The 15573-nt window shown below is 46.1% G+C and overlaps 1 protein-coding gene across 1 annotated transcript in view; it reads right to left on the bottom strand.

Annotated features, from left to right (window-relative positions):
- Positions 1 to 1596: 1596 nt before the first annotated feature.
- LOC109885465 (pyruvate carboxylase, mitochondrial) overlaps positions 1597 to 15573 on the bottom strand; it is a 290100-nt gene continuing 276123 nt past the window's right edge. The window contains exons 14-15 of the mRNA XM_031793063.1: positions 6800 to 6940; positions 1597 to 2756 (exon numbers count right to left, since the gene is read on the bottom strand). Of these exons, the coding sequence (XP_031648923.1) occupies positions 2499 to 2756; positions 6800 to 6940 (399 nt within the window). The 3' untranslated portion in view covers positions 1597 to 2498. The remainder of the gene's footprint in view (positions 2757 to 6799; positions 6941 to 15573) is intronic.

The following is a 15573-nucleotide window of genomic DNA, read 5'->3' as shown; positions in this document are numbered from 1 at the left end:
CTCTCTGTCTGTCTGTCCAGATCAGTAGGAAATGCCCTCTCTCTCTCTGTCTGTCTGTCCAGATCAGTAGGAAATTCCCTCTCTCTCTGTCTGTCTGTCCAGAACAGTAGGAAATGCCCTCTCTCTCTCTGTCTGTCTGTCCAGATCAGTAGGAAATGCCCTCTCTCTCTGTCTGTCTGTCCAGATCAGTAGGAAATGCCCTCTCTCTCTCTCTCTGTCTGACCAGATCAGTAGGAAATGCCCCTCTCTCTCTGTCTGTCTGTCCAGATCAGTAGGAAATGCCCTCACTCTGTCTGTCTGTCCAGATCAGTATTGGCTATAAGGCAGTTTTGTTATAATAGAGAGAGAACATATGACTTTAAGATGGATACAATATAGAGATGAATAGATATTACATCCATAATCATGGATTAATTTACCAAGGAAAGAGAGAGGGAGACAGGGAGGGAGGGAGGGAGACAGGGAGGGAGGGAGGGAGGGAGACAGGGAGGAGGGAGGGAGACCATTGAGGGAGGGAGGGAGGGAGGGAGACAGGGAGGGAGGGAGGGAGACAGGGAGGGAGGGAGACAGGGAGACAGGGAGACAGGGAGGGAGACAGGGAGACAGGGAGACAGGGAGACAGGGAGACAGGGAGACAGGGAGGGAGGGAGACAGGGAGACAGGGAGGGAGGGAGGGAGGGAGACAGGGAGACAGGGAGACAGGGAGACAGGGAGACAGGGAGACAGGGAGACAGGGAGACAGGGAGACAGGGAGGGAGACAGGGAGGGAGACAGGGAGGGAGGGAGGGAGGGAGGGAGGGAGGGAGGGAGGGAGGGAGGGAGGGAGACAGGGAGGGAGACAGGGAGACAGGGAGGGAGACAGGGAGACAGGGAGGGAGACAGGGAGACATGCAGGGAGGGAGACGGAGGGAGGGAGGGAGACAGGAGGGAGGGAGGCAGGGAGGCAGGGAGGCAGGGAGACAGGAGGGAGGCAGGGAGGGAGGGAGGCAGGGAGGCAGGGAGGGAGGGAGGCAGGGAGACAGGGAGGGAGACAGGGAGGCAGGGAGGGAGGGAGGCAGGGAGGCAGGGAGGGAGACAGGGAGGCAGGAGAGAGGAAGGCAGGGAGGGAGGGAGGCAGGGAGGCAGGGAGACAGGGAGGGAGGGAGGCAGGGAAGCTTGGAGGGAGGCAGGGAGGCAGGGGAGGCAGGAGGGAGGGAGGGAGGGAGGGAGGGAAGAGAGAGAGAGAGAGAGAGAGAGAGAGAGAGAGAGAGGGAGGGAGGGAGGGAGGGAGGGAGGGAGGGAGGGAGGGAGGGAGGGAGGGAGGGAGGGAGGGAGGGAGGGAGGGAGGGAGGGAGGGAAGAGAGAGAGAGCGAGAGGGAGAGAGGGAAGGAGGAGGCAGGGAGGGAGGGAGGGAGGGAGGGAGGGAGGGGGAGAGAGAGAGAGAGAGGGAGGGAGAGAGGGAGAGAGGGAAGGAGGGAGGCAGGGAGGGAGGCAGGGAGGCAGGGAGGCAGGGAGGGAGGGAGGGAGGGAGGGAGGGAGGGAGGGAGGGAGGGAGGGAGGGAGGGAGGGAGGGAGGGAGGGGGAGAGAGAGAGAGAGGGAGGGAGAGAGGGAGAGAGGGAAGGAGGGAGGCAGGGAGGGAGGGTGGGGGAATGAGGTGAAAAGGTAGATGCAGGGAATCTGTGTTGGGTTGATTGTAATGTAGCTTTTGACAAAAACGTACCAATATAATATATAATATAATATATAATATAATATATATTATAATATATAAAATATAATTCAGATGTTTTCATGTTCATAGCATCTGGTACAAAATATTCATCTCATTTCAATCAAAGATGTAAGTTGGTGGAAAAACATTTTAAAACATTTTAAAGTAAAGTAATATTCAAGTCCTACAGTAGATGCAGATTACTAATTACCTTGTTAAGAAAACAGTCAAAAACTCATTTAGGAAAGCTAATTATTATAAACAAAGTAACATAAACATAATATGATTATAACCATTATAATAACCTAACTTGATTGCTTGATTCTATTCTAAAATGTGTGAGATGACGACAGTGACGTTGCCATGACAACTGTCCCACGATGCATTGCGTGTGTGTAGCGTCAGGCAGCGGCTAACAAAATGTTACCATGAATATTTCAAAGCCTCAGGAATAGGTTTTCCAGCTCCGCTAGATTTAACATTAAAACAAGTTTGCAGCCGGTGACAAACACACACACACACACATACACACACACAGGAGAATATCAACAGCTAAATACTCTCTATCCCCAGGGTCACCACATTATTGCTGCTAATTTAAACATCATTAGTAAAGGTAATTAATTCACCAACGAATAATTACTCAGCTAAAATAAAACCTATTTCTCTCCTCCTCTTTCTCTCTCTCTCTCTCTCTCTCTCTCTACTCCCTCTCTCTACTCCCTCTCTCTACTCCCTCTCTCTACTCCATCTCTCTACTCCATCTCTCCACTCTCTCTCTCTACTCCATCTCTCTACTCCATCTCTCTACTCCTCTGCAGTGATTTCCAATATCAAATCATCTCCTTCCAAACTATTATCAGTGTTGACATGAATCACCGTGACAACCCCAGTCAGTGGAGAGTTGACCACAGTCTCCATCTTCATAGCTGACAGAACACAAAGCGGCTGACCCTTCTCCACCTTCTGACCAGGCTCAACTTTGACCTCGATGACCTTTCCGGGCATGGGTGCCCCCACCTGACCCCGGACGGACTTCAGAGCCTTGGGATGGAACTTCATCTCCTGTAGAAGGGGAGGTGGGGAGAAAAATCAATCAATCATCAATCTATCAATCATCAATCAATCATCAATCAATCATCAATCAATCGTCAATCAATCATCTATCTATCAATCATCAATCAATCATCAATCAATCATCAAGGATTTGATGGGATCGATAAGATCCTAGGTGTCTTTGCTCTTCAACAGTGAGACCTAGATTGATGTCATGAGGATATGAATGAAGAGAGCCTGGTAACGGCAATGCTCCCTTCCCATTGAGATCAGACATTCACAGTCCAGTCCAGTCCAGTCTAGTCCAGTCCTGGTAACAGCAATTCTCCCTTCTCATTGAGATCACACATTCACAGTCCAGTCCAGTCTGTCCAGTCTAGTCCAGTCCTGGTAACAGCAATGCTCCCTTCCCATTGAGATCACACATTCACAGTCCAGTCCAGTCTGTCCAGTCCAGTCCTGGTAACAGCAATGCTCCCTTCCCATTGAGATCACACATTCACAGTCCAGTCCAGTCTGTCCAGTCTAGTCCAGTCCTGGTAACAGCAATGCTCCCTTCCCATTGAGATCACACATTCACAGTCCAGTCCAGTCTGTCTAGTCCAGTCCTGGGAACAGCAATGCTCCCTTCCCATTGAGATCACACATTCACAGTCCAGTCTGTCCAGTCCAGTCCTGGTAACAGCAATGCTCCCTTCCCATTGAGATCACACATTCACAGTCCAGTCCTGTCCAGTCTGTCCAGTCCGGTCCAGTCCAGTCCTGGTAACAGCAATGCTCCCTTCCCCTTGACATCACACATTCACAGTCCAGTCCAGTCTATTCTAGTGTAGTCCAGTCTAGTCCAGTCCAGTCTAAGTCCAGTCTAAGTCCAGTCCAGTCTAAGTCCAGTCCAGTCTAAGTCCAGTCCAGTCCAGTCTAGTCTAGTATAGTCCAGTCCAGCCCAGTCTAAGTCCAGTCCAGTCTAAGTCCAGTCCAGTCTAAGTCCAGTCCAGTCCAGTCCAGTCTAGTCTAGTATAGTCCAGTCCAGTCTAAGTCCAGTCCAGTCCAGTCCAGTCTAGTCTAGTATAGTCCAGTCTATTCTAGTGTAGTCCAGTCTAGTCCTGTCCAGTCTAAGTCCAGTCTAAGTCCAGTCCAGTCCAGTCTAAGTCCAGTCCAGTCTAAGTCCAGTCCAGTCCAGTCCAGTCTGTCCAGTCTAGTCCAGTCCTGGTAACAGCAATTCTCCCTTCTCATTGAGATCACACATTCACAGTCCAGTCCAGTCTGTCCAGTCTAGTCCAGTCCTGGTAACAGCAATGCTCCCTTCCCATTGAGATCACACATTCACAGTCCAGTCCAGTCTGTCCAGTCCAGTCCTGGTAACAGCAATGCTCCCTTCCCATTGAGATCACACATTCACAGTCCAGTCCAGTCTGTCCAGTCTAGTCCAGTCCTGGGAACAGCAATGCTCCCTTCCCATTGAGATCACACATTCACAGTCCAGTCTGTCCAGTCCAGTCCTGGTAACAGCAATGCTCCCTTCCCATTGAGATCACACATTCACAGTCCAGTCCTGTCCAGTCCGGTCCAGTCCAGTCCTGGTAACAGCAATGCTCCCTTCCCCTTGACATCACACATTCACAGTCCAGTCCAGTCTATTCTAGTGTAGTCCAGTCTAGTCCAGTCCAGTCTAAGTCCAGTCTAAGTCCAGTCCAGTCTAAGTCCAGTCCAGTCTAAGTCCAGTCCAGTCCAGTCTAGTCTAGTATAGTCCAGTCAAGTCCAGTCTAAGTCCAGTCCAGTCTAAGTCCAGTCCAGTCCAGTCCAGTCTAGTCTAGTATAGTCCAGTCCAGTCCAGTCTAAGTCCAGTCCAGTCCAGTCCAGTCTAGTCTAGTATAGTCCAGTCTATTCTAGTGTAGTCCAGTCTAAGTCCAGTCCAGTCCAGTCTAAGTCCAGTCCAGTCTAAGTCCAGTCCAGTCCAGTCCAGTCTGTCCAGTCTAGTCCAGTCCTGGTAACAGCAATTCTCCCTTCTCATTGAGATCACACATTCACAGTCCAGTCCAGTCTGTCCAGTCTAGTCCAGTCCTGGTAACAGCAATGCTCCCTTCCCATTGAGATCACACATTCACAGTCCAGTCCAGTCTGTCCAGTCCAGTCCTGGTAACAGCAATGCTCCCTTCCCATTGAGATCACACATTCACAGTCCAGTCCAGTCTGTCCAGTCTAGTCCAGTCCTGGTAACAGCAATGCTCCCTTCCCATTGAGATCACACATTCACAGTCCAGTCCAGTCTGTCTAGTCCAGTCCTGGGAACAGCAATGCTCCCTTCCCATTGAGATCACACATTCACAGTCCAGTCTGTCCAGTCCAGTCCTGGTAACAGCAATGCTCCCTTCCCATTGAGATCACACATTCACAGTCCAGTCCTGTCCAGTCTGTCCAGTCCGGTCCAGTCCAGTCCTGGTAACAGCAATGCTCCCTTCCCCTTGACATCACACATTCACAGTCCAGTCCAGTCTATTCTAGTGTAGTCCAGTCTAGTCCAGTCCAGTCTAAGTCCAGTCTAAGTCCAGTCCAGTCTAAGTCCAGTCCAGTCCAGTCTAGTCCAGTCCAGTCCAGTCTAAGTCCAGTCCAGTCTAAGTCCAGTCCAGTCCAGTCCAGTCTAGTCTAGTATAGTCCAGTCTATTCTAGTGTAGTCCAGTCTAGTCCTGTCCAGTCTAAGTCCAGTCTAAGTCCAGTCCAGTCTAAGTCCAGTCCAGTCTAAGTCCAGTCCAGTCCAGTCTAAGTCCAGTCTAGTCCAGTCCAGTCCAGTCTAGTCTAGTATAGTCCAGTCCAGTCCAGTCCAGTCTAAGTCCAGTCCAGTCCAGTCCAGTCTAGTATAGTCCAGTCCAGTCTATTCTAGTGTAGTCCAGTCTAGTCCAGTCCAGTCTAAGTCCAGTCTAAGTCCAGTCCAGGCCAGTCCAGTCCAGTCTAGTCTAGTCCAGTCCAGTCCAGTTAAGTCCAGTTAAGTCCAGTCCAGTCTAAGTCCAGTCCAGTCCAGTTAAGTCCAGTTAAGTCCAGTTAAGTCCAGTCCAGTCTAGTCCAGTCCAGTCCAGTCCAGTTAAGTCCAGTTAAGTCCAGTCCAGTCTAAGTCCAGTCCAGTCCAGTTAAGTCCAGTTAAGTCCAGTCCAGTCCAGTCCAAGTCCAGTCCAGTCCAGTCTAAGTCTAGTCCAGTCCAGTCTAAGTCCAGTCCAGGCCAAGTCTAGTCCAGTCTATGCCCAGTCCAGTCCAGTCTAAGTCCAGTCCAGTCCAGTCTAAGTCTAGTCCAGTCCAAGTCCAGTCCAGTCCAGTCCAGTCTAAGTCCAGTCCAGTCTATTCTAGTCTAGTCTAGTCCAGTCCAGTCTAAGTCCAGTCTAAGTCCAGTCCAGTCTACGTCCAGTCCAGTTTAAGTCCAGTCCAGTCTAGTCCAGTCCAGTCCAGTCCAGTCCAGTCTACGTCCAGTCCAGTCCAGTCTAGTCCAGTCCAGTCTAAGTCCAGTCCAGTCTAAGTCCAGTCCAGTCTAGTCCAGTCCAGTGATGTCCAGTCCAGTCTAGTCTAGTCCAGTCTAAGTCCAGTCTAAGTCCAGTCCAGTCCAGTCCAGTCCAGTTAAGTCCAGTTAAGTCCAGTCCAGTCTAGTCCAGTCCAGTCTAAGTCCAGTCCAGTCCAGTCTAAGCCTAGTCCAGTCCAGTCTAAGTCCAGTCCAGTCCAGTCTAAGTCCAGTCCAGTCCAGTCCAGTCTAAGTCCAGTCCAGTCCAGTCTAAGTCCAGTCCAGTCCAAGTCCAGCCCAGTCCAGTTAAGTCCAGTCCAGTCCAGTCCAAGTCCAGTACAGTCCAGTCTAAGTCCAGTCCAGTCTAAGTCCAGTCCAGTCCAGTCTAAGTCCAGTCCAGTCCAAGTCCAGTCCAGTCCAGTCCAGTCCAGTCCAAGTCCAGTCCAGTCCAGTCCAGTCCAGTCTAAGTCTAGTCCAGTCCAGTCCAGTCTAGTCTAGTCTAGTCCAGTCCAGTCCAGTCCAGTTTTCAACCTTCAACCCGTCCATTAATTAACCAATAAATCAGACGTACCTTCATGGCCACATTATCTTTGACCAGGACGGACCGCAGCTGACCGTTGAGCTCAAAGAAGACTCCTCTCTGACCTGTCTTATTCAAGTCTCCCACCGCTAGGGCCTTGATGTGTAACGTCTTCCCTCTCTCTATCTCCACCTGGGAGGGAAAGGGAGGAAGAGGGGGATGGAGAGAAAGAGGAGAGGGGGAGAGATGTAGAGAGAGAGAGCTGTAATGTAAAGTAGCTATTTTCAGTCCTCTGTATGTCGTAAATAAATCTGTACTGTCTTCAGAATCACTCTATCCTCTGTGCATTTGCATGCGTGATTTCAGTGACTATTCCAGTCTATTTTAGTCAGGGGTTTGAACTGTTTCATGGAACAGAACAGAAAACTGGAAAAAAAAAAATTTTTTTCGAGGAACAGAAACAAAACCAGGAATGAAAGTGACCTATATTGTTCCTGAACAGAACCGCTATTTTAAAAACATGGCATTCCGGATTAACATTGGATTCCGGATTAATATGGAATTTGGAATTCTGGATTAGTATGGGATTCAGGATTTCTTGCTTATTCCCTTCTGATTCTGGGAATTTTCCTACCGGAATTTGGGGAAAACCTGAGGATTTTCAAATCAAAGGAAGTCTCATGGTTTTACTCGCCTGAGGTAGAGTATCTCATGAAAAGCTGTAGACCACACTATCTACCTAGAGAGTTTGTCTATATTCTTCGTAGATGTCTATTTACCACCACATACCGATACTAAGCACTCTGAGCTGTATTCCGCCATAAGCAAACAGGAAAACGCTCATCCAGAGGCGGCGCTCCTAGTGACCGCGGACTTTAATGCAGGGAAAATTCAATCAGCTTTAACTAATTTCTACCAGGTTGCTAAATGTGCAACCAGAGGGAAAAATACCACATTTACTCCACACACAGAGAGGCATACAAAGCTCTCCCTCGCCCTCCATTTCGCAAATTTGACCATAATTCTATCCTCCTGATTCCTGCTTAAAAGCAAACACTAAAGCAGGAAGTATCAGTGACTCGGTCAATAAAAAAAGTGGTCAGATGAAGCAGATGCTACAGGACTGTTTTTCTAGCACAGATTGGAATATGTTCCCAGGATTCTTCCGATGGCATTGAGTAGTACACCACATCAGTCACTGGTTTCATCAATAAGTGCATCGATGACGTCGTCCCCACAGTGACTGTACGTACATACCCCAACCAGAAGCCATTGTCACGCCCTGACCGTAGAGAGCTTTATATGTCTCTATGTTGGTTTGGTCAGGGTGTGATTTGGGTGGGCATTCTATGTCCCTTTTTCTATGATCTGTATTTCTGTGTGTTTGGCCGGGTGGTGGTTCTCAATCAGAGGCAGCTGTCTATCGTTGTCTCTGACTGAGAACCATACTTAGGTAGCCTTTTTCCCCACCTGTATTTGTGGGTAGTTGTCCTGTGAGCACTACGTTGGCGTCACGGTTTCGTTTTGACGTTTATTGTTTTGTTGGTGACATCTTATAATAAAGAAATATGTACCTTCACCACGCCGCGCATTGGTCCGCTGTTTCCACCTTAGACGATCGTGACTTCGTCCCCACAATGGCTGTACGTGTGATCGTACGTACATACCCCAACCAGAGGCCATGGATTACATTTAACATCCCCACTGAGCTAAAGGGTAGAGCTGCCGCTTTCAAGGAGAGGGACTCTAACCCAGAAGCTTATAAGAAATGCCGCTATGCCCTCCGACGAAACATCAAACAGGAACAGCGTAAATACAGGGCTAAGATTGAATTGTTTTACACCGGCTCCGACACTCGACGGATGTGGCAGGGCTCGCAAAACTAATGCAGACTACAAAGGGAAGCACAGCCACAAGCTGCACAGTGACACGAGCTAAATTCCTTCTATGCTTCGAGACAAGAAACAATGAAACATGAATGAGATCATCAGCTGTTCCGGACGACTGTGTGATCACACTCTCCACAGCCGATGTGAGAAAGACCATTAAAAACAGGTCAATATTCACAAGGCCGCATAGCCAGACGGATTACCAGGACGTGTACTCCGAGTTGATCAATTGGCAGGACGTCTTCACTGACATTGTCAACCTGTTGAAACTGAGTCTGTAATACCAACATGTTTCAAGCAGATCACCATAGTCCCTGTGCCCAAGAACACGAAGGTAACCTGCTGTCAAGGATCCCTCCAGAACTGTCAATACCTGCTCCCTATTCCCAGAATTTAGTCATTGTATAAGTGTGTTCATTGTTCACCATTGTCCTGTCGATTATTGTTCCCATGTCTGTTGGTGGTGTGAGTACCTATGCGTTGGTGCCTATAGAGAGAAGGTCAGAGACCTGGCTGTATGATCTCTCAATGTGATCAAGAGAAAGGAGATGATTGTGGACTACAGGAAAAGGAGGAGCACGCCCCCATTCTCACTACAGGGCTGTAGTGGAGCAGCTTGAGAGCTTCGAGTTCCTTGGTGTCCACATCACCAACCAACTATAATGTAGTGGTATGTTGCTATAGGCGACATGGCTGTCGTACTGTTAGTCTGTCTCCCCTGTAGCTAGTGGTATGTTGCTATAGGCGACATGGCTGTCGTACTGTAGGTCCATCTCCCCTGTAGCTAGTGGTATGTTGCTATAGGCGACATGGCTGTCGTACTGTTAGTCCATCTCCCCTGTAGCTAGTGGTATGTTGCTATAGGCGACATGGCTGTCCTACTGTTAGTCCCTCTCCCCTGTAGCTAGTGGTATGTTGCTATAGGCGACATGGCTGTCGTACTGCTAGTCCATCTCCCCTGTAGCTAGTGGTATGTTGCTATAGGCGACATGGCTGTCGTACTGTAGGTCCCTCTCCCCTGTAGCTAGTGGTATGTTGCTATAGGTGACATGGCTGTCGTACTGCTAGTCCATCTCCCCTGTAGCTAGTGGTATGTTGCTATAGGCGACATGGCTGTCGTACTGTAGGTCCCTCTCCCCTGTAGCTAGTGGTATGTTGCTATAGGCGACATGGCTGTCGTACTGCTAGTCCATCTCCCCTGTAGCTAGTGGTATGTTGCTATAGGCGACATGGCTGTCGTACTGTTAATCGATCTTCCCTGACCATGTTTTTGTTATTTTGGTTCTGTACTCTAGCACTTTGAGTTTCAAAGGATACAATGACAACGAGGGTGAAGTGCAGACTGTCAGCTTTAATTTGATGGTATTTTCATTCATATCGGATGAACCGTTTAGAAATGACAACACCATTTGTACCATGTTCCCCCCATTTTAAAAGGTACAAGTGTTTGTTGTATTGGCTTCACAGATGTGTCGTTAGGCAGGTGTATTCATTTGTGTCGTTAGTGAATGCAGGAGAACTGTTGATGAACAGTATTGATTCTAGACTTTGCTGTTGCCTTTGGAGGTTGTTGTTGTGGTGTGACAACATGATGAAGACAGCAGTGTCGATGCAAATGAACCTGGCCGTCCATAAGCCTCAGAAATGAAAATCAACCAATCAGGAACATTTCAAAAACCCAGGGCACGCCCAAGTCAACAGTTTGCTTCATCATTAACAAGAAAACACCAACCGGTGAACTCAATTATGTCAAAAGACCCGGTAGACTGAGGAAGACCACTGTAGTGGATGACCATAGAATGCTCTCTGTGGTGAAGAACCCCCCCAGACAACAGCCCAACAGATCAGAAACACTCTCCTGGATGCAGATGTGTCAAAGTCAACCGTACGTAGAAGACTACACCAGCAGGACGACAGAGGGTACAAACCACTGATAAACCTGAACAACAGAAAGGACAGATTACAGTTTCCTAAAAAAGCACCTAAAAGAGCCCCAAGAGTTCTGGGGAAAAAGTATTTTGGACAGATGAGACAAATATGAATGGATGAAAAGCAGGAAGTGTGAAGAGAAAAAATAGACATGCGAATGATCCAAAGCATACCACCTCATCTGTGAAACATGTTGGAGGGGGTGTTATGACTTGGGCCTGTAATGGCTGCCAGTGGAACAGGCTCCCTTGTCTTCATCGATGATGTGACTTTTTTTAAATTTTACCTTTATTTAACTAGGCAAGTCAGTTAAGAAAAAAATCTTATTTTCAACGACAGCCTAGGAACAGTGGGTTAACTGCCTGTTCAGAACAACAGATTTGTACCTTGTCAGCTCGGGGGCTTGAACTTGCAACCTTCCGGTTACTAATCCAAGACTCTAACCACTAGGCTACCCTGCCGCCCCTGCAGACTGCAGACAGAAGTATTTTATCTGCTCAGATGAAACCAAAAGCCTCCCAACTCATCGGACGGCACTTCATCATGCAACAAGTCAATGACCCTAAACATACTGCTAGAGCCACGAAGGGGTTTTTGATAGCCAAAAAGTGGAAAATCCTTGACTGTCCGAGTCAATCACCGGATCTGAATCCAATTGAACATGCATTTTACATGCTGAACAAGGGACTGGAGGCAATAACTCCCCAAAACAAGCAGGAACTGAAGATGGCTGCAGTAGAGGCCTGGCAGAGCATCACCATGGGGAAGATACCCAGCGTCTGGTGATGTCGATGCATCACAGACTTCAAGCAGTCATTGCATGCAAAGGATACGTGACCATATATTAACAATGACTACTTTATTCAACATTATGTTTCACTGTGAATTATGGTGCTCACTGGATCTGTATGTTGCTATAGGCAACATGGCTGGCATACTGTTCATCATCTATACACTATTCTCGGGATTCATTTTCTATTCTAGTATTTATTATTCTATTTTTGTCTCATATGGTGTGACTAGTCTATATTTCTGTCTGTCGCTATGTCTCTGTATCTGTCTCTATGTCTCTGTCTCTATGTCTCTGATCTCTATGTCTCTCTGTCTCTGATCTCTCTGTCTCTGTCTCTGATCTCTATGTATCTCTGTCTCTGTCTCTGATCTCTATGTCTCTGTCTATGTATCTGTCTCTATGTCTCTGATCTCTATGTCTCTGATCTCTATGTCTCTGTCTCTATGTCTCTGATCTCTGTCTCTGTCTCTAATCTCTATGTCTCTGTCTCTATGTCTCTGATCTCTATGTCTCTATGTCTCTATGTCTCTCTGTCTCTATGTCTCTGTCTCTATGTCTCTATGTATCTGTCTCTATGTCTCTGTCTCTATGTATCTGATCTCTATGTATCTGATCTCTATGTCTCTGTCTCTATGTCTCTATGTCTCTGATCTCTATGTCTATGATCTCTATGTCTCTATGTCTCTGTCTCTATGTCTCTGATCTCTATGTCTCTATGTCTCTGTCTCTATGTCTCTCTGTCTCTATGTCTCTATGTCTCTGATCTCTAAGACTCTGTCTCTATGTATCTGATCTCTATGTCTCTATGTCTCTATGTCTCTGATCTCTATGTCTATATGTCTCTGATCTATATGTCTCTGTCTCTATGTCTCTGTCTCTATGTCTCCCTCTCTATGTCTCTGATCGCTATGTCTCTCTCTATATATCTCTGATCTATATGTCTCTATGTTTCTGATCTCTATGTTTCTGATCTCTATGTCTCTGATCTCTATGTCTCTGTCTCTATGTATCTGATCTCTATGTCTCTATGTCTCTATGTCTCTGATCTCTATGTCTCTATGTATCTGATCTCTATGTCTCTGTCTCTATGTCTCTGATCTCTATGTCTCTGATCTCTATGTCTCTATGTATCTGATCTCTGTCTCTATGTATCTGATCTCTATGTCTCTGATCTCTATGTCTCTATGTATCTGATCTCTATGTCTCTATGTATCTGATCTCTATGTCTCTATGTATCTGATCTCTATGTCTCTGATCTCTATGTCTCTATGTATCTGATCTCTATGTCTCTATGTCTCTGATCTCTATGTCTCTATGTATCTGATCTCTATGTCTCTATGTATCTGATCTCTATGTCTCTGATCTCTGTCTCTATGTATCTGATCTCTATGTCTCTATGTATCTGATCTCTATGTCTCTATGTATCTGATCTCTATGTCTCTGATCTCTATGTCTCTATGTATCTGATCTCTATGTCTCTATGTATCTGATCTCTATGTCTCTATGTCTCTGATCTCTATGTCTCTATGTATCTGATCTCTATGTCTCTATGTATCTGATCTCTATGTCTCTCTGTCTCTATGTCGCTGATCTCTATGTCTATATGTCTCTGATCTCTATGTATCTGTCTCTATGTCTCTGATCTCTATGTCTCTGATCTCTATGTCTCTCTCTCTCTATGTCTCTGTCTCTATGTCTCTGTCTGTATGTCTCTGTCTCTATGTCTCTGTCTGTATGTCTCTGTCTCTACTTCTAATAAATAAAGATTCACTCTCAAAATAAGTAATTTTCTGTTCATGTAGAAAATGAAATAAAATTTCCAGGGAACTTGGTTTCCTAGTAACAAATAGAATGGACAAGGTTGTCGATAAAGTTGGTTCAAATAAATGTTTAAAGAGATGAACAGAAGTGGGCTCACCAAGAAAGAAGTCAGTTAATCTGTTGTTCAGTCTGAAATTGTAATAACATGGATGACATGGGTAACATGGGTAACATCTGTAACATGGGTAACATCTGTAACATCTGTAACATGGGTAACATGGGTAACATGGGTAACATCTGTAACATGGGTAACATCTGTAACATCTGTAACATCTGTAACATGGGTAACATCTGTAACATCTGTAACATGGGTAACATCTGTAACATGGGTAACATGGGTAACATGGGTAACATCTGTAACATGGGTAACATGGGCAACATGGGTAACATGGGTAACATCTGTAACATGGGTAACATCTGTAACATGGGTAACATCTGTAACATGGGTAACATCTGTAACATGGGTAACATCTGTAACATGGGTAACATGGGTAACATGGGTAACATGGGTAACATGGGTAACATCTGTAACATGGGTAACATCTGTAGCATGGGTAACATCTGTAACATGGGTAACATCTGTAACATGGGTAACATGGGTAACATCTGTAACATGGGTGACATGGGTAACATCTGTAACATGGATGACATGGGTAACATCTGTAACATCTGTAACATGGGTAACATCTGTAACATGGGTAACATCTGTAACATGGGTAACATCTGTAACATGGGTAACATGGGTAACATGGGTAACATCTGTAACATGGGTAACATCTGTAACATGGGTAACATCTGTAACATGGGTAACATCTGTAACATGGGTGACATGGGTAACATCTGTAACATGGGTGACATGGGTAACATCTGTAACGTGGATGACATGGGTAACATCTGTAACATGGGTAACATGGGTAACATCTGTAACATGGGTAACATCTGTAACATGGGTAACATCTGTAACATGGGTAACATGGGTAACATGGGTAACATGGGTAACATGGGTAACATCTGTAACATGGGTAACATCTGTAACATGGGTAACATCTGTAACATGGGTAACATGGGTAACATCTGTAACATGGGTGACATGGGTAACATCTGTAACATGGATGACATGGGTAACATCTGTGACATGGGTAACATGGGTAACATGGGTAACATCTGTAACATGGGTAACATCTGTAACATGGGTAACATCTGTAACATGGGTAACATGGGTAACATGGGTAACATGGGTAACATCTGTAACATGGGTAATATCTGTAACATGGGTAACATCTGTAACATGGGTAACATCTGTAACATGGGTGACATGGGTAACATCTGTAACATGGGTGACATGGGTAACATCTGTAACATGGATGACATGGGTAACATCTGTTACATGGGTAACATGGGTAACATCTGTAACATGGGTAACATCTGTAACATGGGTAACATCTGTAACATGGGTAACATCTGTAACATGGGTAACATCTGTAACATGGGTAACATCTGTAACATGGGTAACATGGGTAACATGGGTAACATCTGTAACATGGGTAACATCTGTAACATCTGTAACATGGGTAACATGGGTAACATGGGTAACATCTGTAACATGGGTAACATCTGTAACATCTGTAACATCTGTAACATGGGTAACATCTGTAACATCTGTAACATGGGTAACATCTGTAACATGGGTAACATGGGTAACATGGGTAACATCTGTAACATGGGTAACATGGGTAACATGGGTAACATGGGTAACATCTGTAACATGGGTAACATCTGTAACATGGGTAACATCTGTAACATGGGTAACATCTGTAACATGGGTAACATCTGTAACATGGGTAACATGGGTAACATGGGTAACATGGGTAACATCTGTAACATGGGTAACATCTGTAACATGGGTAACATCTGTAACATGGGTAACATGGGTAACATCTGTAACATGGGTGACATGGGTAACATCTGTAACATGGATGACATGGGTAACATCTGTAACATCTGTAACATGGGTAACATCTGTAACATGGGTAACATCTGTAACATGGGTAACATCTGTAACATGGGTAACATGGGTAACATGGGTAACATCTGTAACATGGGTAACATCTGTAACATGGGTGACATGGGTAACATCTGTAACATGGGTGACATCTGTAACATGGGTGACATGGGTAACATCTGTAACGTGGATGACATGGGTAACATCTGTAACATGGGTAACATGGGTAACATCTGTAACATGGGTAACATCTGTAACATGGGTAACATCTGTAACATGGGTAACATCTGTAACATGGGTAACATGGGTAACATGGGTAACATGGGTAACATGGGTAACATCGGTAACATCTGTAACATGGGTAACATCTGTAACATGGGTAACATGGGTA

The sequence above is a fragment of the Oncorhynchus kisutch genome, linkage group LG16, assembly GCF_002021735.2.
Source record: "Oncorhynchus kisutch isolate 150728-3 linkage group LG16, Okis_V2, whole genome shotgun sequence".
Taxonomy (NCBI): Eukaryota; Metazoa; Chordata; class Actinopteri; order Salmoniformes; family Salmonidae; genus Oncorhynchus; species Oncorhynchus kisutch.
This window is presented reverse-complemented; position numbering and strand designations above follow the sequence as displayed.